The sequence below is a fragment of the Piliocolobus tephrosceles genome, chromosome 6 (genome assembly GCF_002776525.5).
Source record: "Piliocolobus tephrosceles isolate RC106 chromosome 6, ASM277652v3, whole genome shotgun sequence".
Taxonomy (NCBI): Eukaryota; Metazoa; Chordata; class Mammalia; order Primates; family Cercopithecidae; genus Piliocolobus; species Piliocolobus tephrosceles.
The window spans coordinates 111,863,200-111,884,765 of NC_045439.1; the positions used below are offsets into that span (position 1 = coordinate 111,863,200).

A 21,566-nucleotide genomic window follows, 5' to 3' on the forward strand; every position below is an offset into this window, starting at 1 on the left:
CTTGAGTAGTGTACATTGTGCCTAATATGTAGTTTTTCATCCCTAGTCCCCCTCCTACCACCCTTCTGACTCTCTAAAGTTCATCCATTATATCACTCTAAATGCCTTTGCATACTCATAGATTAGCTCTCACTTATAAGTGAGAACATTCAGTTTTTGGTTTTCCACTCCTGTGTTAGCATAATGGCTTAGCATAATGACTCCAGCTCCATCCAAGTTGCTGCAAAAGGCATTATTTCTTTTTGTGGCTAAGTAGTATTCCATGGTGTATATATCACATTTTCTTTATTCATTCATTAGTTGATGGGCATTTAGGTTGGTTCCACACCTTTGCAATTGTGAATTGTGCTACTGTAAACATATGTGTACAAGTGTCTTTTTCTTTTTTTTTAATTAATTATTTATTTATTTACTTATTTGAGACGGAGTCTTGCTCTGTCACCCAGGCTGGAGTGTAGTCGTACGATCTCAGCTTACTGCAAGCTCCATCTCCTGGGTTCACGCCATTCTCCTGCCTCAGCCTCCTGAGTAGCTGGGACTACAGGCGCCTGCCACCACGCCCAGCTATTTTTTTTTTTTTTGTATTTTTAGTAGAGACGGGGTTTCGCCAGGTTAGCCAGGATGGTCTTGATCTCCTGACCTCGCAATCCACCCGCCTGGGCCTCCCAAAGTGCTGGGATTACAGGTGTGAGCCACTGCGCCTGGACACAAGTGTCTTTTTCATATAAAGTCTTCTTTTCCTTTGAATAGATAACCCAGTAGTGGGATTGCTGGATGGAATGGTAGATCTACTTTAAGCTCTTTAAGGAATCTCCATACTGTTTTCCACAGAGGTTGTACTAATTTACATTCCCACCAGCAGCATATAAGCATTTCCTTTCCCCTACATCTATATCAACATTTATTGTTTTTTGACTTTTTAATAATGACCATTTTTGCTGGGTGTGGTGGCTCACGCCTATAATCCCAGCACTTTGGGAAGCTGAGACGGGCAGATCACCTGAGGTTGGAAATTTGAGACCAACCTGACCAACATGGAGAAACCCCATCTCTACAAAAAATACAAAATTAGCCGGGCATGGTGGCGCATGCCTGTAATCTCAGCTACTCAGGAGGCTGAGGCAGGAGAATTGCTTGAACCCAGGAGGCAGAGGTTGCAGTGAACCGAGATGGCACCATTGCACTCCAGCCTGGGCAACAAGAGCGAAACTCTGTTGCAAAAAATATAAATAAATAAATAAATAAATAAATAAATAAAAATAATGGCCATTTTTGCAGGAGTAAGGTGGTATCTCACTGTGGTTTTAATTTGCATTTCCCTAATGACTAGTGATGTTGAGCATTTTTTTCCATATGTTTGTTGGCCATTTGTATATCTTCTTTTCAGAAATATCTATTCATATTCTTTGCCCACTTTTTGATGGGATTATTTGTTTTTTTTCTTGCTGGTTTGTTTGTGTTCCTTGTAGATTCTGAATACTAGTCATTTGTTCTATGCATAGTTTGCAAATATTTTCTCCCATTCTGTGGGTTGTCTTTTTACCCTCCTTATTTCTTTTGCTGTGCAGAAGCTTTTTAGTTTAATTAGGTCTCATTTACTTATTTTTGTTTTCATTGCCTTTGCTTTTGGGGTCTCAGTCATGAGTTCCTTGCCTAGGCCGGTGTCTAGAAAAATTTTTCCAATGTTGTCTTCTAGAATTTTTATGGTTTCAGGTCTTAGATTCAAGTCTTTGATCATCTTGAGTTGATTTTTGTATAAGGTGAGAAATAGGGGGCACAGTTTCAGTCTTCTACATGTTGGCTTGCCAGTTTTCCCAGCACCATTTATTAAACAGGGTATCAATGCCACAATTTATGTTTTTGTATGCTTTGTTGAAGATCAGTTGGCTTTACATATTTAGCGTTATTTCTGGGTTCTTTCGGTTCCATTGGTCTGTGTGGAAGCCAGATTATTTTAATGAATATTCTGCAGTTGATTTCCCTTTTCTGTAATTTTCTTCAGTTTCTTACGTTGTGTAATCATATTTAATATATTTTTCAATTATTTCAGTTTTGATTTTAGTTTTTTGTTTTTGTGGAGACAGGGTCTCACTCTGTTACCCAGGCTGGAGTGTAGTAGTGTAGCTTACTGCAGCCTTGAACTCCTGAGCTCACGTGATCCTCCTGCCTCAGCCTCCCAGTAGCTAGGACTACAGATGTGTGCCACCATGCCTGGCTATTTTTTTTTTTAGTTTTCATAGGGATAGGGGTCTTGCTATGTTGCCCAGGCTGGTTTTGAACTCCTGGCCTTGAGCATTTTTCCTAAAGCACTGGAATTATGGGTATAAACCATCATGCACAGCCTAAAAGAGAAATTTCTAATGAATCTCTGAAGTTTTTCTTATTGTTTGAATTTTGGGAGAGAGGTTTTTTACCCTGGCTTACTCTATTTATCTAAAGACTTTGAAACAACTCTGACATCTTCAAAATGTGTTGACATTTGTTGAATTTCAGCATTAATAGCTGTATTAGTCTGTTCTCACACTGCTGATAAAGACCTACCTGAGAGTAGGTAATTTATAAAGGAAAGAGGTTTAATTGACTCACATTTCCACGTGACTGGGGAGGTCTCCCAATCATGGTTGAAGGCGAATGAAGAGCAAAGTCACGTCTTACATGGCAGCAGGGAAGAGAGAATGAGTACCAAGTGAAAGGGCAAACCCCTTATAAAAAAATCATCTGGTCTCATGAGACTTACTCACTACCAGGAGAACAGTATGGAAAAAACTGCCCCCATGATTCAATTATCATCTCCCACTGGGCCCTACCCTTGACACATGGAGATTATTACAATTCAAGGTGACATTTGAGTGGAGACACAGCCAAGCCATATCAGTAGCCAACTAGCATGAAGATTTATTTTGGGAGGGTGTCAGAGATTCTAATTCCTAGAACTCATTAGATCAATGACAGATAATCCAACTTTATTGTACACACAATTTTTAAAATTATAATGAGTTAGGGCCGGGCATGGTGGCTCATGGCTGTGATCTCAGCACTTTGGGAGGCTGAGGCAGGCGGATCACAAGATCAGGAGTTAGAGACCAGCCTGGCCAACATGGCCGAACCCCGCCTCTACTAAAACTACAAAATATAGCTGGGTGTGGTCGCTGGCACCTATAATCCCAGCTACTCAGGAGGCTGAGGCAGGAATTGCTTGAGCCTGGGAGGCGGAGGTTGCAGTGAGCAGAGATAATGCCATTGCACTCCAGTCTGAGTGAGAAGAGCAAGATTCCATCTCTAAAACAAAAAACAAAAAACATCAGTTAGGGCAATATCAGATAATCCAGCTTTTATTGTACATATAATTTCTAAACTTGTAATTAGATAATATATAATGTGATAGAATGATATGGGACAGCTGCTCCTAAGTTCCTGGCCTATATAATACACATTCCAGATGGGACTGAAGTTAAGCAGTAGGAAGCTCAGCATTCTAGCGTCAATGACATAAAACACTTAATTTGCTTTAATGACCAGATGTGCAATTTAAGCAAAGAGTTGGAAACTACCTCCACTTTAAATTTGCACAAACTGTTTCAGGACCTTAAATTGATTCAGTTATGTGCAGCTCAAATAGCACAGTCTAAAAACTATTTGATATAATTTTCAGAGTTATAGAAGGGAAGTTATTTTACTTTCTCAAATTATTATTTTATAGAATTCTGCCTCATAGTGAACTGCTAATCGAATCATCTCTCTCTAAAGTAGCCAAATCACCTACATATGAATTTTAGACTTTAGGTAAGCTCCCTAAAATTGCTGGTCACCTGTCAAAGTGATTCACTTTTCACAGCAAGTTTCCACGGCAAATTATTTTACATTCTATTCTATCTGTATCCCCAGAGGTTATTATAAAGGATACAAAGAATGACACAATGGGCATGGACTGATATTTATTTGCAACATAGAGGAGGCTAACCGTGAAATCACTACTGTATCTGGACTTGGAAATTAGAATGAGTCAGAAGAAGTAGGAGATGTTATGTGAAACTTGTTGAAATAGTAGAGCCTCTAGTTTACATTCATTTGCTAAAGAGACAGGCCGGTTCGAGACTGATGGCATCTGACAGGGCACACTTGGCTCTTGTTGGACTTTCCTTCCTCCAAACAGCAGAGCCCCACCCTTCCAGCCAAATACTGCACCTCCAGGCCTTCGCCTTCTCATGGCAGCCTCAGCGCCTCAGCCTCCTCAGCCTCTTCTTCAACTACTAGCTTCTTCAACTTCTTCAGCTTCCTCAGCTTTCTCTGCTTCCCCAGCCTCCACAACCTTTTTTGCATCCTTGGAGTCTCAGCCTCTTCGTCTCCTTGTATCCTCAGCCTCTGACTTCTCGAGCCTTGGCTCCTTGGCCTCCTCGGTTCTCATTGGCTTTCGCAGTCTGGACCTCCCTCCCTCAGCCTCCTCTTTGATTTATCTGGGTATTTGAATGAACTCTTTACATTTATTTCTGGCGGGAAGAGGACAAGATCCTGCCACCTTTCTCCTCCCACAGGTCTGTAGATATGCATTTTGCAAGGAAAATCTAGTTTTCATTTTCCTGAAGATTTGACGTCAGAGTAGGGACTAATGGTGCTGACAGTAAAGCCCCTGTGTGGTGGGATAAAAGCCTTCACTGCCAGCTGCCCATCTAGAAAACCACCTAAAAGACTGGCATCTAGACTGTTAGCTGACATCAGGGGTCCTTGTTGACCAGGACATCCTCAACTGCTCCTTGGTTTCTCATAAGTTACTAGTGAGTAGGCTGGTGCCAAACAAGAGTGTTAGACATCAGGCCTTGGAGGCCAGGTGCGGCCTCACCTGGGCGTGGTGGCACGTGTCTGTAGTCCCAGCTACTCATGAGGCTGAGGCAGGAGAATCGCTGGAACCCGGGCGGCAGAGGTTGCAGTGAGCCAAGATCCCTCCACTGCACTAAAGCCTGGGCGACAGAGGGAAGCTCAGTCTCAAAAATAAAAAAAGAAATCAGGCCTTGGGGCCTGGCATACAGTAGCTAAGTGATTAGCTACTATATGTATGGTGGTTAGATATTCTTAAAACTCCTTTATCTTGAATGAAATGACCATATTTAGCCATGGTTCAATGTGTTTACCTTTATACATAACATTGCTGAGAGAAACTCCAAATTTGATTCTGCACCCCCCTGCTGCCTTGGTTTTTTTTTGAGATGGAGTCTTGCTCTGTCGCCCAGGCTGGACTGCAGTGGCGTGATCTCAGCTCATTGCAACCACCACCTCCTGGGTTCATGCAATTCTCTTGCTTCAGCCTCCCAAGTAGCTGGGATTACAGGGCCCCACACTACAACCAACTAATTTTTGTATTTTTAGTAGACATGGGGTTTCACCATGTTGGTCAGGCTGGTTTTGAACTCCTGACCTCAAGTGATCTGCCCATTTTGGCTTCCCAAAGTTCTAGGATTACAGGCGTGAGCCACTGCGCCTGCCCGCCGCCACCCCCACCTGTTTTTTTTTTTTTTTTTTTTTTTGGGAGACAGAGTCTCACACCGTTGCCTGGGCTGCAGTGCAGAGGTGTGATCTTGGCTCACTGCAACCTCCGGCTCCCGGGTTCAAGTGTGAGCCACTGTGCTTGCCTTTTTTTTTTTTTTTTTTTTTGAGATGGAGTCTTGCTCTGTTGCCCAGGGTGGAGTGCAGTGGCATGATCTCGGCTCACTGCAACCTCCACCTCCCAGGTTCAAGCAATACTCTTGCCTCAGTCTCCTGACTAGCTAGGACTACAGGTGCACACCACCACTAATTTTTGTATTTTTAGTAGAGACGGGGTTTCACCATGTTGGCCAAGCTGGTCTTGGACTCCTGACCTCAAGTGATCCACCTGCCTCGGCCTCCCAAAGTGCTGGATTACAGGCATGAGACCGAACCTGGCTGATTCTGTTCCATTTTGAGGCACATGCATTTGCTGAACTCTCTTATTCCACAACGAGAGCCGATTTGAATACAGTACATATGGATGAAATGTTGATTGTAGTTCTGTTTATTTTCTTTATTTGTGCCTTTCAGTATTTACTATAATAAAAAATACATAAAAGTTTTAGCAACCTTTTACTGTGTTTTGAGACATTGTGTAATACATCTTGAGGGTTTTCTTTCATTTATACTTGAATTTACTAGACTTGCTTGATCTTTTTCTTCTCTATATCAAGCGACCAGATCAGCACTTTTTCTGCCCTGGGAACCAAATGTCACCCCTGCTTTTCCATCTGCTGGCCCCGGAGCCCTCCAGCTTTTCATCTCCTCCTTTTCTTTCTCATTCCCTCACAAACAGTTCCATCACTGCTCCTGGAATAGCTCAGCTGAGTCCCGGCAGGAGGGACTCAGATCTAGAACCCAGAGGTTACTGTGGCTGTCAGTCTAGGAATATCATGAAAACCTAGCAGGCAGGAGGAATCCCATATTTTGTGGCCTTCCTGTGTGCACATGTCTCCTACACTGGGCCATGAACTCCTCAAGTGCTGGCTCTATGCTACCTGCCCTACCACTCCCACAGCCCCTGGCAAAGGTAGGCCCTTAATACAGTCTTTTTTTTTTTTTTTTTTTTTTAAGATGGAGTTTCACTCTTGTTGCCCAGGCTGGAGTACAATGGTACAATCTCTACTCACTTCTACCTCAGTCTCCTGGGTTCAAGCGATTCTCCTGTCTCAGCCTCTGAAGTAGTTGGGATTACAGGTGCCCACCACCATGCCCGGCTAATTTTTATATTATTTATTTAGAGATGGAGTTTCGCTCTTGTTGCCCAGGCTGGAGTGCAATGGAGCGATCTTGGCTCACTGCAACCTTTGCCTCCCAGGTTCAAGCGATTCTCCTGCCTCAGACTCCCGAGTAGCAGGGATTACAGGCTTGCGCCATGATGCCCGGCTAATTTTGTATTTCTTTTTAGTAGAGACAGGGTTTCTTCATGTTGGTCAGGTTGGTCTCAAACTCCCAATCTCAGGTGATCCGCCCACCTCGGCCTCCCAAAGTGCTGGGAGTACAGGCGTGAGCCACCATGCCCGGCCTAATTTTTGTATTTTGAGTAGAGACCGGGTTTACACCATGTTGGCCAGGTTGGTCTCAAACTCCTGACCTTGGGTGATCTGCCCGCCTCAGCCTCCCAAAGTGCTGGGATTACAGGCGTGAGCCACCGTGTACAGTCTTAAACTTAATTACACTATCGTTTCCATAGGCCATATGAACGTATTTCTTTTTAGACCATAGACTCTCTGAGAGCAGAGGTCATGTGTCATTGATCTTTCTGTAACTTGGCACTGGCTCAGCTGCTGTATTGTGGGCACATTGTAATTGGCAGTAAGCGAAGGGGTTGGTGGAACTACTGGGTAATTGGAACTGAAAAGACAACTTAAGTGAAAACTTTCCGGATACAGACAACATGGAATAGTTTTCTGAAAACCTGTCATTTTTTTCTCATAAGTTGGAAGTATTTTTAGTATAAAAGTTTTCTTCGATCTGAAAGTACGAGATGAGCCATGGTTAATAAACAGGGATAGCCAGCGACAGCAGGTAAGCCACGTTTGGGTGACAACGGTCAGCTCATGCACTTGATGAGAGTAAGGTTGTATGGGGACATGTCCTAACAAAGGAGGCAGACCTGAGACACTTGGAGGAATGACTCGTCGTCACCTAGGAACAGAAACAAGGGGTCAGGGGAGGAGAAGGGATGTAAAACTGGTATGCCATTTCTGGCCTGAAAATCAAGGTTCTTTCTGCCATAAACAGGAATGAGAAAGGTGGAAAGAAAAGTTAGTTTTTGGTGCAAGATTAGTTTGTGTCCTTGAACTTCAGTGTCCATAATTATTAAATAGGAGCCGTACTTGCTCTGAGAAAATGAGATAATGAAAGCACTTTGTAAACTAGGAAGGACCAGATGATTGTAATGTGTTAGTGATAATTGTTATCATTTTGATTATATTTAAATACATCCTGTCAGCAGGTAGAATAAAGACTTGAAGTGCTGTTTGGGATCCAAAGGGAGGGCCAAGCTACCTGAGGAAGCAGGCATGAATGGGGAGAGGCAGAGGAGACAACAGATCTTTAGGAATGCAGAAGAAAATAGTTTTTTTCAAAGGTATCCAAGGAGCAGTGAGAACTCCAGGAGAAGTTTGGATAGTGCAGTGTGGTAGAAACCAAGACCGTGGGGAGTTTTTAGAAGGTAGAAATGTTCAGTAGTGGCTGGGCATGGTGGCTCACGCCTGTAATCCCAGCACTTTGGGAGGCTGAGGTGGGCAGATCACCTGAGGTCGGGAGTTTGAGACCAGCCTGGCTAACATGGTGAAACCCTGTCTCTACTAAAAATATAAAATTAGCCAGGTGTGGTGGTACGCACCTGTAGTCCCAGCTGCTAGGGAGGCTGAGGCAGGAGAATCACCTGAACCCAGGAGGCACAGGTTGCAGTGAGTCGAGATTGTGCCACTGCACTCCAGTCTGGGTGACAGAGTGAGACTCCGTCTCAAAAAAAAAAAAAAAAAAAAATTCAGTAGTGTGAAATGCTGCAGAGAGGTTCAGTAAGAAGATGATTAAACTTCATTGAATTTGGCTTGAAGGAAGTTTTGGTGAACCTGAGGAAATGGTTTCACTAAAGGGTAGAGAGAGAACCCAGATTTTGTATGTTTTGGAGGGGTGGTTGGGCTAGGTCTTAAGGTACCCAACGAGAGGAATGGTGGCTTTAGGTATCACCACAGCTGCAGGTACTTCGCAGCCAAAAAATGATAGCTTAATGTAATTTTGTAACTCTCATTCCAAAAAAAGGATTTGGACCAGCAAAATGGGGAGAAGTAGTTCAAAAAGGGAAGGAAGATTAGCTGAGAATGTTTGGAAGGTGCAGGAAAGTGGGAGAGGAGAGAGAGGAGACTCTTGATCTGTGACAGAAAGTGACAAAGTCCAAGAGGAGGGCATAGCTTTACAGATTAGAGACAACTCTCATGAGGCTGGGAGAAAATGCGGGGTGGTAAGTGTAGGGTGGTGATGATTGTGAGGAAGGGGAGGGCTTGTAAAGGATGTTTGGAGGATCTCAGAGCATTGGGAGAGCACAACAGAGGCAGAGCAGGAGGGAGGATGCCCACTGAGTGCAGAGTAAGAGAGAATTGGATAGAATTGGGCAGTTTAAGAAGAGAAGCTGTGAAACCATACTGAAAAAAAAATGCTAGATATTTAGCAAATGTTTCTTGTAGTATAAAGAGCATACAAAAAAAGGAAAATATAAATATTCTTTTTTTTTTTTTTTGAGACAGTTTCACTTTGTTGCCCAGGCCGGAGTGCAGTGGCCCAATCTTGGCTTACTGCAACCTCTGCCTCCCAGGTTCAAGCGATTCTTGTGCCTCAGCCTCCAGAGTAGCTGGGACTACAAGTGCATGCCACCATTCCCAGCTAGTTTTTGTATTATTAATAGAGATGAGGTTTCGCCATGTTGGCCAGGCTGGTCTCAAACTCCTGACCTCAAGTGATCTGCCTGCCTTGGTCTCCCAAAGTGCTCGGATTATAGGTGTGAGCCACCATGCCTGTCTCAAATATTCATTGTTCATACCCATCTAAAAACTATTAATTTTCACACAACTCTGAAAATATATAGTAACTAGATCCTTAATAAATGCTGGTTGAATTAAGATCTATTTATTAGATTTCAGCTAGGCACTGACCTCATTTATGAATACAACTATGTGGCTGTGTGTGTGTGTGTGTGTGTGTGTGTTTCTTTTAAGTTGCTGCAGTTGGCATTCTATTTTTTTTTTCTTATTTTTGCATACCCAACTCAGACCTAATTGTGCCAGTAGCTTTGACCCAGGGCTCTGCTTTGAAGAGGCTGGCAGCCCTGTGCTGACATGCTTTCCTATGCCCCTTCTCCTCTCTGGGCAGAGGGCCTGAGGTTGGGCAGTCTTCACGGGCTATTGGTTGCTTCCATCACCTGCCTCACCTGCTACCTCAGGGCTGAGCTTTGCTAACGCACAAAATGACTTCTTAGTAACATGTATTTGAAAGACTAAAAGTGAGTCAAGGTCCTGGTTTGCTGATTGGACAGCAATCAGTGGTTGCCCCATAGTCCTGGAAACCACTTGGGTTCTGCTGGTATCTGTCCTGATGCTGCTTTGAGTCAGATGTTGAGGTCAGCCTGGCCCACTTTGCCATCAGCATTACGTTGCTTAAGGTACCAATGTTCTGCCTTCTCATTCTGCCCTGGTATTTTCATCTTCCAGGAACATCATTGCAACTGAACTCTTCTTGCCAACTCTCTCTCTCTTGCCCCCGACTTCACTTTCCTGTATAAACAAAGACTCCTCTACTGTCACCCTCTTTGGGAACACTCTATCTCTTTCTCTTCCTCTGAGGATATGACCTAAGTCCTCCTACCACAGAGCTGGGGGTGGGACTGGGGGTGGGGTGGGATTGGCTTTCTGCTTGCTCTCCAGTACTGCCTCCTAACCAAAACCATGTGCCACTGGGCTTTGCCCCCTTCATCCGCCTGTGTCCTGAGCTTTTCTCTACACTCACTGCAGACTTTGACATTTGCTTTATAGACTTTCCCTCTCGACACTTAGTCCTGCCATCATCCTGGACAACTTTATCTTTCCTGTGGTCTTTACCATCCCCTCCACTCCACTTTAGCTGTCTATCCCATGGTCACAACCTGTGCCTGATCTTTGTCTAAGACTGGCCTATTTCTGTACTCCCATGCTTCAGAAGCACAGCTGTGGCCTTCCTCCTCCAGCACAGACTCTCTCCCATGCACCTACTCCTACAGTTTCCAACCTCACACAGCTCTGGACTACCCCATTTTATCTTTTTATCATTTACTTCCCTCTGTGACCTAATTCTTGAAGTCATTATTTCAATTATTCTCTCTCCATCAACCTTCTTGCTTATTTCTCCCTTGTATCCATCCAGCAAACCCTGCCTTGGAGGAAGTCTCCTAACTCAACTTCTCTAGTTCTATATATACGCGGTCCTTGTGTATTGTTGGTAAAAACTGTATGGTTTTTCTGCCTGACAATCTTTAGGCAGCTTTAGGAAGCTTCTCCCATCTCCCTTTTTCTTTTTCATACCCTCCACACTTCAACATCTTGCTCACTCTCAACAAGAGGCCTTTATTTTTCACTAAGAAAACTGAGGTTGTAAGGTAGGGAGTTCCTTAACTTACTCATTTGTGTTTGTGTCCATCTGGCTCCCATCTTTCCATCCTCCTCCTCTTGGGGAAAGAGCTACCAGTTCCTGTTTATTAAGGGTTTGGATCTGGTCCCCCAGGCCAACATCTTTATCCATATCTTTACTCTAAGCCCATAAATGTGCTTACCCCTTTCCCATCTGAAAATGAAACCAAACTGAAACCCTTGCCACCATTCTATCTCCTTCCCTTCACAGGCAAGCCTCCTGCAAAAGTAAGCCTGAATGAACTGTCTTCATGGTTTTACTTCCCGTTCTCTCCTCAGCCTTCTATAATCTGGCTTCTGCCCTATCATCATTCCACAATGAAATGCCGAGTCATTAATCTAGCTCCATGTGGACAAAACAAATTGGCGCTTCCCTTCTTCATTTTGCTTATCCTCCCTGAGCCATTTGCTCTGCTGGCTGTCCCTTCCTCTGTTAGCTTCTCCTGTATGTCTCTCCTCATTGCTGTCAAATCTTAAGTAGCTCCTTTCCTGTATTGGCTTCCTTTGGACTCTCATTGGTCAAATGCCAGAATCTCTGGGTTTATTCTGTACCCTGCTCTTCCCGTTCTATGTGCTTTCCTTGGGTGACCTCATCTGCTCTTCTGGCTTCAATGACCAGGGACATATTGAAAATTCATATGCCTCTAGTTCTGTTCAGGCTTCACTTCTGAGTTCCAAACCATGTGCTTAGTTGTCCCCTGGATACCTCCACTTAAATATCCCTCAGGTACCTCAGACATAGCTTCATCCTAACAAAATCAATACCTTTTCAGCCAAACGTCTTCCCTCGGATTCTCTGTACTGTCATCATCCAGGATCTCAGCCTCTTTTCCTCATTTCTAGTCAGTCACCAACTTTAGTGAGATGAGGTGGTAGGGCTGGTTTCCAAGAGACACGCAGTGGATTGGGAGCTACTAACAGTGAGGACAACCACCTGGCAGAAATGCTGCTAGGGAGAGGGCCCAGTAAAGGAAGCGTGGCTATGGGTGATGCTTCCAATCTTGGGTAAATTTTACATAGCATCACCAGATGCTGAGGGTAGTTGGAGTTCTCGAGGAAAAAGGAACAGAGCTTGCCTGTGCCCAAACAGGAATAGGGACAGAAAGAAGTCCAAAACAGTTAAGTTTGAAAGTAGGAGGGCATATGTACCTGGATCTCTGAGGTGTAAGGAGGTTCCAAGTGAGGGGTAAGGAAGACTACCTTTGTGATGTCTTCCCAACTTGTTTTTTTCCTCAGTAGCCTCCAGGCTACTACCCCCACCCAAGTCTTGTTCCGAAAGCAACTTTTTTTTTTTTTTTTTAAAACAGAGTCTAGCTCATGTTGCCCAGGCTGAAGTTCAATGGCGCGATCTCGGTTTACTACAACCCGCGCCTCCTGGGTTCAAGCAATTCTCCTGCCTCAGCCTCCCAAATAGTTGGGATTACAGGCACCCACCACACACCTGGCTACTGTTTTTGTATTTTTAGTAGAGACGAGGTTTTACCATGTTGGCCAGGCTGGTCTGGAACTCTGGACCTCAGGTGATCCTGACTTGGACTCCCAAAGTGCTGGGATTACAGGTGTGAGCCACCGTGCCCAGCCCTGAAAGAAAATCTTATTTAAGCTGTTGGCTCTAGTAACTTTTGGACATCAAGTTAAAAATTTCTTAGTTTCTCAAACAAGGTCCCTCAGAATATAGTCCCTGTTTGCTATCTACGCCCATCTCTTGCTACTGCATACACATTATTTTTGCTCCAGCCACATGGAAGTTCTTCCAGTCTTCTAAAAACATCACAACTTCATCCTTAGAATGTCTGTCTCACCCACTCTTCCCCAGGCTCATTCATTCTTCCATTTCTGCTTGTCCTTCAACACTCAGTTCAAGCACCATCTCCTAGAAGCCTTTCACAAGCCCGATCTGATTTTGTCTGGGCTATCTTGGTATCCTAAAGGATAGGATCCACAAAAATATCATTTGCCACACCTCACTGTAATCCATTAAGTTGCCTCTCTTCCCCAGTAGACTGGGTACTTTATGAAGGCAGGTCTCAGTCTATCTTGTTTGCTATCCCCAATGTCTGGCACTTGATATTACTTACTCTTTTCTTTTCTTTTTTCTTTTCTCCTTCCTTCCTTGCTTCCTTCCTTCCTTCCTTTTCTTTCTCTCTCTCTTTCCTTTCTTTCCTTCCTTTCTTTTGCTCTGTCACCTAAGATGGAGTGCAGTGGTGCCATCCTGGCTCACTGCAACCTCGACCTCCCGTGCTCGAGCAATCCTCCCGCCTCAACCTCCTGAGTAGCTGGGACTACAGGTGCACGCCACCACCCCTGGCTAACTTTTTTTTTGTAGAGATGGGGTTTCACCATGTTGCTCAGGCTAGTCTCGACCTCCTGTACTCAAGAGATCTGCGAGCCTCAGCCTCCCAAAGTGCTTGGATTACAGTCATGAGCCACTGCGCTTGGCTGGCACTTGATACTTTTAAATAAACAGTTATTAACCATGAAACTTTTAAAGTTTAAGCAATAGGCTGTTTAACCTGGAAGACTTTTAACATTTAAACAGCAGGCCATTTAATTGTGGCATTTCACATACTACACCAGTGTATGGAGCTCCTGGTGGCCAGTGCAATGTTGCTGATCCATTTGGCAGTGGGAAAATCCGGGCATCCAGGAGTGCATTTCTAGGAGGTATCACCAGCCCTCACACCAATCTCAAACTGCCTGTCATCTGCAGAACCCACTAGATCAGCGCGCTTCTGGCCTTGACCCACTTGGTGGTTAACTACAGCCACTAAGAGGTGGGCAGATATTTATTTTTGGTAAGTGGTCTTTGGGTTAGGGAGTGCATGGGTTATGTCCGTCTAGATGGGTGTGTTTTTGTGTGTGTGCATGGGCGGGGGAAGGGAGGAAGGAGGCCGACTGTGCATCCCTTCTACAGGGACGCCTTTCCAGACCTCCTTATTAGATGGCGTTCACCTCCTCACCGTCTCTCAGCCCCTTATTCTCCTCTTACACCGATCACGACTTGATTAATGCCTGTCTCCCAGCTAGGCCGCCAGCTGCACGAGGTAAGGAACCGAAGGCATCCGGTTCTCCCTGGCAATCCCCCTCCCCAGACGGATGCCTGAGGCATAACAAGTGTACCAGAAATATTTATTCCGCAACCACTCTGGGCCAGTCTGGATGGACCCAGCGCCCGCTGGGCTGCGGGGCCCGGGGCCCCCGGCCGGCACTGACGCCCCGCCCACCACCGGCCGGCCCGGGCGGGGCGCGGCGCGGCCGGTTGCTCTCGCGGGGACCGTTCTCCGGCTCGCGTGGGCGATGCCCGGGCGGGGAAGCGAGAGGGGACGACGGGACGCGAGGTAGCGGCTTGGCCAATGAGCGCGGGTCGGGCGGGGCTCGGGGCCGGCGGCCGGGGAGCGCGCGGGGCTGGGCGTGCCGCTGGTGACGGCGGGGCCGGGCGGGCCAATGGGCGCTGGGTGGCGGGCGGGCGGGCCTGGCTGCCGGGGGCTTTAGGACGTGAGCTGGCGGCCGGCCGGACAGACTTACGTGTGAGCTGCATCGCGGGAGGCGCATGGCGGGGATGGCGCTGGCGCGGGCCTGGAAGCAGATGTCCTGGTTCTACTACCAGTACCTGCTGGTCACGGCGCTCTACATGCTGGAGCCCTGGGAGCGGACGGTGTTCAGTATCCTGTCCGGGTCGCGGGCGCGGGGGACGGGGTGGGGGCGCGGGCCGCGGGGCCGCAGCTCCCAGGCCCCGGGCCTGGGGTGGAGGTTGGAGCAGCGGCCCCGCGGGTCCTGTACGCGGAAGCCGAGGAGTGGGGGTCAGGGGGAGGTCTGGGGGCCTAGGGCCGCGCTTGCAGGGTTAAGTGGGAGGTGGGGTAGGCGAGAACTCTAGAGACCCGGAGTCACCCGTGAGTCGCTGGACCCAAGGAGGAAGCGTCTTGATTCCTGGAGGAAATCTCCGAGGGTGATGTGTAACCCAGAGTGTCACCTGCACTTCAGCCGCGCCTGCCTTTGGTTCAGTCCCCTGTTCCTGTAGGAGGCGGGGATCATGTAACAGTACGTCGCTCCCGAGGGCTTGGACGCCGTTGACCTTTAAGTGTTCCTGATTTAGTTGGCTTTGGGTCTACCAAGAATTCTAACCAGTTAACCAGCTTTTAAGCCCGGTTCTGAATTTGTAGGCATGACACTCCAGTAGTTTTTGAAAGCAGTTTAAGTTATTGTATCTTTTTGGTCTTCAAGGTGGGGAGTTTTAAAAGTGTGTTTGTTGCTTCTTTGTACCGTCCGTAGAAGTCGGCCTGAAAAGTGGTGCAATTTGTGGTTAGTTGTCGGTAGGGTTTGAAACTGTTTTGGTGGATAGTTAGTAAATTATTGTTAATGACTGTTGAGTGGTTACTATAAGCAAAGCATTTATGCAAAGCACGTTGTCTGTATCTTAACTCATCTAACTTTGAGAACTTCAATTAATAACTCAGGATTGTGAAGATAGGCTCCCTGAAAGTCTGATGTTTCTTGTCTCTGCTTGTCCATATTGACATCCTTTGATGATATTCTTGCAGATTAAATACTGATAATGAAGTAGATGTAAGTTTTTACAAACTCAGGCCAATACGAAACAGATATTTCACAAAACATGTTTAGTTTATCCACGTTCTCTCCTTTTCAGTGTGATTTAGTTGGAGTAGCTTACTTCAGAACAACTTTGGGAATGCATTGTTGCATTCCAGTGAGTGACTGAGGTAATTTCATTCCAAGCCTTATCAAGTGTGTTTGTTTTGAAATAGCTTAAGGTTGTACTCAAAGCTGAGTCTTTTGTTTCAGCACTTTTGAAGAATTTCAGATGCTTTCAAAGCAATTTATTTATTAGGAATTTAAGAACCAGAATGCATATTTTGGATTTAGACACTGAAGACAGCTTGCTTTGATTTCCTTCACCATTTATTTGTAGCTGCACTTTAGCCTCACTCTTTAGGGCTCACAGGGCCATGCCTTGTAAAATACATACTTAAATGCATATTTAATAGAAGTCTCTCAGTAGAAGCAAGCGTATCTTGACTCACATAACACATCCTAAAATTAATTTAAACAATGCTGGGTTAAATTGAAGCTCTTTAAATCAGAGGTTGAATGTAGAGTGCACTATTAGAATATAGTATAGATTTTACACCTAAAAGCTTTTACACCTAAAATCTAATATAGATTTTACACACTAAAATGCTACAGTTATCAATGATGTTAAGATTTTTCTATTATGTTGCAGTAGTGATAGTATCCTATAAAGAACTAGGTGATGGCTTTTTTGGGGGATGGAGAAATAAATTATGAAATGAAATTCAGTGACTTAGTAGATATTTGCCTTTAATGTTTTTGAGTTACCATTGGTTTAGCGACCAAGTAGTTTCAATTTTTTTTTTCAAATAGGTGACAACTGCAACCAACTGACATCCAGTATTATAGAACCTTATGATTTTAAACTTAAGATTTAAAAAAGTCTTATTTCAAATTTCATGTTATTGAATTAACTTAGGTTAGAAATGCAATCATTTGACATAAGCCAGTCTTGAATTACTATCAGCTGTTGTATTTATATTTTTCCACTTCAACTTCTAGAATCATTTAAAACTATCTGGTAGTTTGGAACATCAATTGGAGATTGAATCCTCGTTTTAGCTTGGCGGAAGAACTGAATGAGAAAGCTGTATTTTTTTTCCCCCAACTTGTCAGGAGGCTTACTGTGAAGTACTTTGAATTTCATAAGTCCATTAACGATTAGTAAGCTTCACCCAGAACTGATTTGTGGCCAGCTACATGGTGTTAAAGGAAAGAGGCATACTTTCTACAGCTTAAACATTACATTCAACTTAATCATCAATCCTAGAAACCTAAAATTTAGAGAAATTTGCCTCTGCCGGTCTGAAAATTGGTCTCTGTTTGAGTTAGAAGTCCTGAACAGAGGAAGACTTTAGATTGATTTCTTTTCTTTGTGTGTGTGTGTGTGAGATGGAGTTTTGCTCTTGTTACCAGGCTGGAGTGCAATGGCACGATTTCGGCGCACTGCAACCTCCGCCTCCCAGTTTCAAGTGTTTCTCCTGCCTCAGCCTCCAGAATAGCCAGGATTACAGGCACCTGCCTCCATGCCCGGCTAATATTTGTATTTCTAGTGGAGATGGGGTTTTATCACGTTGGCCAGGCTGGTCTCCAGCTCCTGACTTCAAGTGATCTGCCCGCCACAGCCTCCCAAAATGCTGGGATTACAGGCATGAGCCACCATGCCTGGCCAGATTAATTTTCTTTTTTTTCTTTTCCTTTTTTTTTTTTTTGAGATGGAGTCTCTGTCGCCCAGGCTGGAGTGTGGTGGTGCAATCTTGGCTCACTGCAACCTTTGCATCCAGGATTCAAGCAATGCTCCTGCTTCAGCCTCCTGAGGTAGTTGGGATTACAGGTGCCCACCAACACGCCCATCTAATTTTTGTATTTTTAGTAGAGCCAGGGTTGGGGGTGGGGTGAGGGAGTGGTTTTACCATGTTGGCCAGTCTGGTCTCAAACTCTGACCTCAAGTGATCTGCCCACCTCGACCTCCCAGAGTGTTGGGATTACAGGTGTGAGCCAACGCGCCTGGCCCAGATTAATTTCTTAAAGAGGATAGATGCATTAGTTTACATTTCCTTGCTATATAATGCCTTTTTAAAAATTTGAAGTTGTGGGCCTAGTGTGGTGGTGGGTGCCTGAAATCCCAACTACTTGGGAGGCTGAGGCAGGAGAATCGCTTGAATCGGGGAGGTGGAGGTTGCAGTGAGCCGAGATCACGCCACTGCACTCCAGCCTTGTTGACAGAGCAAGATTCCGTCTCAAAAAAACCACAAAAAACAAAACAAAAAAAAAGAATCTTAATTGAATATAAGTATTTTTGAACTTACCTATGTAAGGAAATTGCAATTTATAAAAAAGATTTTAAGATGTGTTTTTAAGGAAAAGCCTCTATTGGGTCAAGTCAGACACATTGTAAATAGTTCTTGAAACAGTGAGATTTATGAATAAGTTTTGTAAATTCTTCCTCACTAGGGCCTATATGCTAAGTTTTCTTTTACCATCTGTCTTGTCTTTTCTTTGTTTGTATTTTTTTTTCGAGACAGTCTTGCTCTGTCGCCCAGGCTGGAGTGCAGTGGCCGGATCTCAGCTCACTGCAAGCTCCGCCTCCCGGGTTTACGCCATTCTCCTGCCTCAGCCTCCCGAGTAGCTGGGACTACAGGCGCCCGCCACCTCGCCCGGCTAGATTTTTGTATTTTTTTTAGTAGAGACAGGGTTTCACCGTGTTAGCCAGGATGGTCTTGATCTCCTGACCTCGTGATCCGCCCGTCTCTGCCTCCCAAAGTGCTGGGATTACAGGCTTGAGCCACCGCGCCCGGCCAGGAGGAGACATTTTTAACATACGTTTCAAAAGTTTCCTTTCCCTACTGGCATCCAAAGGTGGGAAACAAAAGACCAGGTTTTGGCCGGGCGTGGTGGCTCACACCTGTAATCCCAGCACTTTGGGAGGCCGAGGCATGCAGGTCACAAGGTCAGGAGATCGAGACCATCCTGGCTAACACAGTGAAACCCTGTCTCTACTAAAAATACAAAAAACTAGCCGGGCGAGGTGGTGGGCGCCTGTAGTCCCAGCTACTCGGGATGCTGAGACAGGAGAATGGCGTGAACCCAGGAGGCGGAACTTGCAGTGAGCCGAGATTGCGCCACTGCACTCCAGCCTGGGCGACAGAGAGAGACTCCTTCTCAATAAAAAAAAAAAAAAAAAAAAAAAAAAAACAAAAGAAAAGACCAGGTTTTGTAACCAAGAGAGGCTTTTGTAACAGTGAGACTGGCCCTGAAGTACCTCACTGGATAACATTGTAACCATGCCTGTTGAGAGGTGAAAAAACTAAGAGTAGTTTGTTAAAATAATTTGAATCAACTTTGGGAGGCTGAGGTGGATGGATCACCTGTGGTCAAGAGTTCAAGGCCAGCTTGGCCAGCATGGTGAATTCTTGTCGCTACTAAAAATACAAAAATTAGTGGGGCATGGTGGCTGGCGCCTGTAGTCCCAGCTACATAGAAGGCTGAGGCAGGAGAATTGCTTGAACCTGGGAGGCGGAGGTTGCAGTGAGCCAAGATGGCGCCCTTATACACCAGCCTGGGCAACAGAGCAAATACTCTGTCTCAAAATAATAATAATAATTTGAATCAGAAGTATGCTATTTTAATCGTTTTTCTTTTTTTTTTTTTTTGAGATGGAGTCTCACTCTGTTGCCCAGGCTGGAGTGCAGTGGCGCCATCTTGGCTTACTGCAACCTCTACCTCCTGGGTTCAAGCGATTGTCCCGCCTCGCCCTCCCGAGTGAGCCGCCTGCCTCGGCCTCCCAAAGTGCTGGGATTACAGGCATGTGCCACTGTGCCCGGCCAAGAGTACAGGTGTGTGCCACCACACCTGGCTGATTTTTGTATTTTTTAGTAGAGACAAGATTTCATCATGTTAGCCAGGCTGGTCTTGAACTCCTGTCCTCAGATGATCTGCCTGCCTCGGCCTCCCAAAGTGCTGGGATTACAGACATGAGCTACTGTGCCCAGCCTATAATCTTGTTTTATTGATTAAAAAATAGAGTCATATTAGTCTATAATCACGGCTATATTTGCCCATCTCTCTGCTGCTGCTGATGTTTCCATGGCATTTTATTTTAAGCAAAATGTGGGCAGTTTTTTGGTTTATGTTAGGAATTAGATTCCCCCTGAAAGACAGTTCATGTGTCTTGAAAACTTTTTTTTTCCACTTTTAAACCACAGTGCTGGGCACACAAATAATGCTTAAAAAACAGTTGTTTATGTATTGATTTGTTATTTAATTAATTAATTTATTTTTTGAGACAGGGTTTTGCACTTGTTGCCCAGGCTGGAGTGCAATGGTGCGAACTCGGCTCACTGCAACCTCCGCCTCCCGGGTTCAAGTGATACTCCTGCTTCAGCCTCCCAAGTAGCTGGGATAACAGGCATGCGCCACCACACCTGGCTAATTTCTTGTGTTTTTTTAGTAGAAATGGGGTTTGTCATGTTGGCCAGGCTGACCTCAAACTCCTGACCTCAGGTGATTCACCCACCTCGGCCTCCCAAAGTGCTGGGATTACAAACGTGAGCCATTGCGGCCAGCTGATTCGTTATTTTAAAGCAATTGCAGAAGTATTTGAGAGTGGGAAAAGAGACCTGATTTTTTTTTTTTTTTTTTTTTAAGATGAAATCTCACTGTTGCCTAGGCTGGAGTGTAGTAACGCGATATCGGCTCACTGCAGGCTCCGCCTCCTGGGTTCAATTGATACTCTTGCCTCAGCCTCCCGAGTAGCCGGGATTACAGGCATCTGCCACCATGCCCAGCTAATTTTTGTATTTTTAGTAGAGACGAGGTTTCACCACGTTGGCCAGCCTGGTCTTGAACTTCTGACCTCAGGTGATCCACCTGCCTCGGCCTCCAAAGTGCTGGGATTACAGGCACGAGCCACCGCGCCCGGCCAAGAAACCTGGTTTTAAACCACTTTTAGAGTGGTTTTGGAGCTTGGCTGCTTCTGATGAACAGAATGCAGTTCTCAGAGAGAACTTAAAGAGATTAGGTGAACTTTTTTTCTTTATTATTTTATTTTTTTAAGAGACAGGGTCTTGCTCTGTCACCCAGGCTGGAGTGTTGTGCTGCAATCATAGCTCACTGTAAACTTGAACTCTTGGGCTCAAGTGATCCTCTCGCCTCAGCCTCTTAGCCACCTGAATAGCTGGGCTAATTTTTTTTTTTTTTTAATTTTTAGTAGAGACAGGGTCTTGCTATGTTGCCCAGGTGGTCTCAAACTCTTGGCCTCAAGTGATCCTCCCACCTCGGCCTCCCAAAGCATGGGAGAACTTCTTTGACTTATCTTGGAGCTGTTAACAAAATTTACATTGCTTTGTTTACTCACTTGTAAAATGTGTATGTTTGTTGAATTCTACTCCACAAGTATTATGTACCTTCTATTTGCCAGATACTATTCTAGAAATTGGGGCTATAACTGTAATAAAACGTAAATTTTTTCTTCTAATGCCACTAGATAAAGAAATGAAATATATAGATTATTAGATTGTTACAACTGTTATGGATAAAAATAAAGCAGAACAGGATGGAAAGTAAGGCAGAAGGATGTTTTTCTTTTTCTCCTCTTCCCTCCCTCTCTTCCTTCTTTCTTTCCTTTACTTTCGTGCTTTCATTTTTTGACAGAGTCTTGCTCTGTCACCCAGTCTAGGGTGCAGTGGCATGATCTCGGCTCAAGCTTTTCTGCCACCTCAGCCTCCTGAGTAGCTGGGAATACAGGCATGCTCCACCACACCTGGCTAATTTTTTTTTTTTTTTTTTTTTTTT

At 45.0% G+C, this 21,566-nt stretch overlaps 1 protein-coding gene across 1 annotated transcript in view; it reads left to right on the top strand.

Moving 5' to 3' along the window:
• The first annotated feature begins 14,650 nt into the window (after positions 1-14,650).
• Positions 14,651-21,566, top strand: part of SPTSSA (serine palmitoyltransferase small subunit A) — a 36,542-nt gene continuing 29,626 nt past the window's right edge. Inside the window, exon 1 of the mRNA XM_023227380.1 lies at positions 14,651-14,848. Within this exon, the coding sequence (XP_023083148.1) occupies positions 14,737-14,848 (112 nt within the window). The 5' untranslated portion in view covers positions 14,651-14,736. The remainder of the gene's footprint in view (positions 14,849-21,566) is intronic.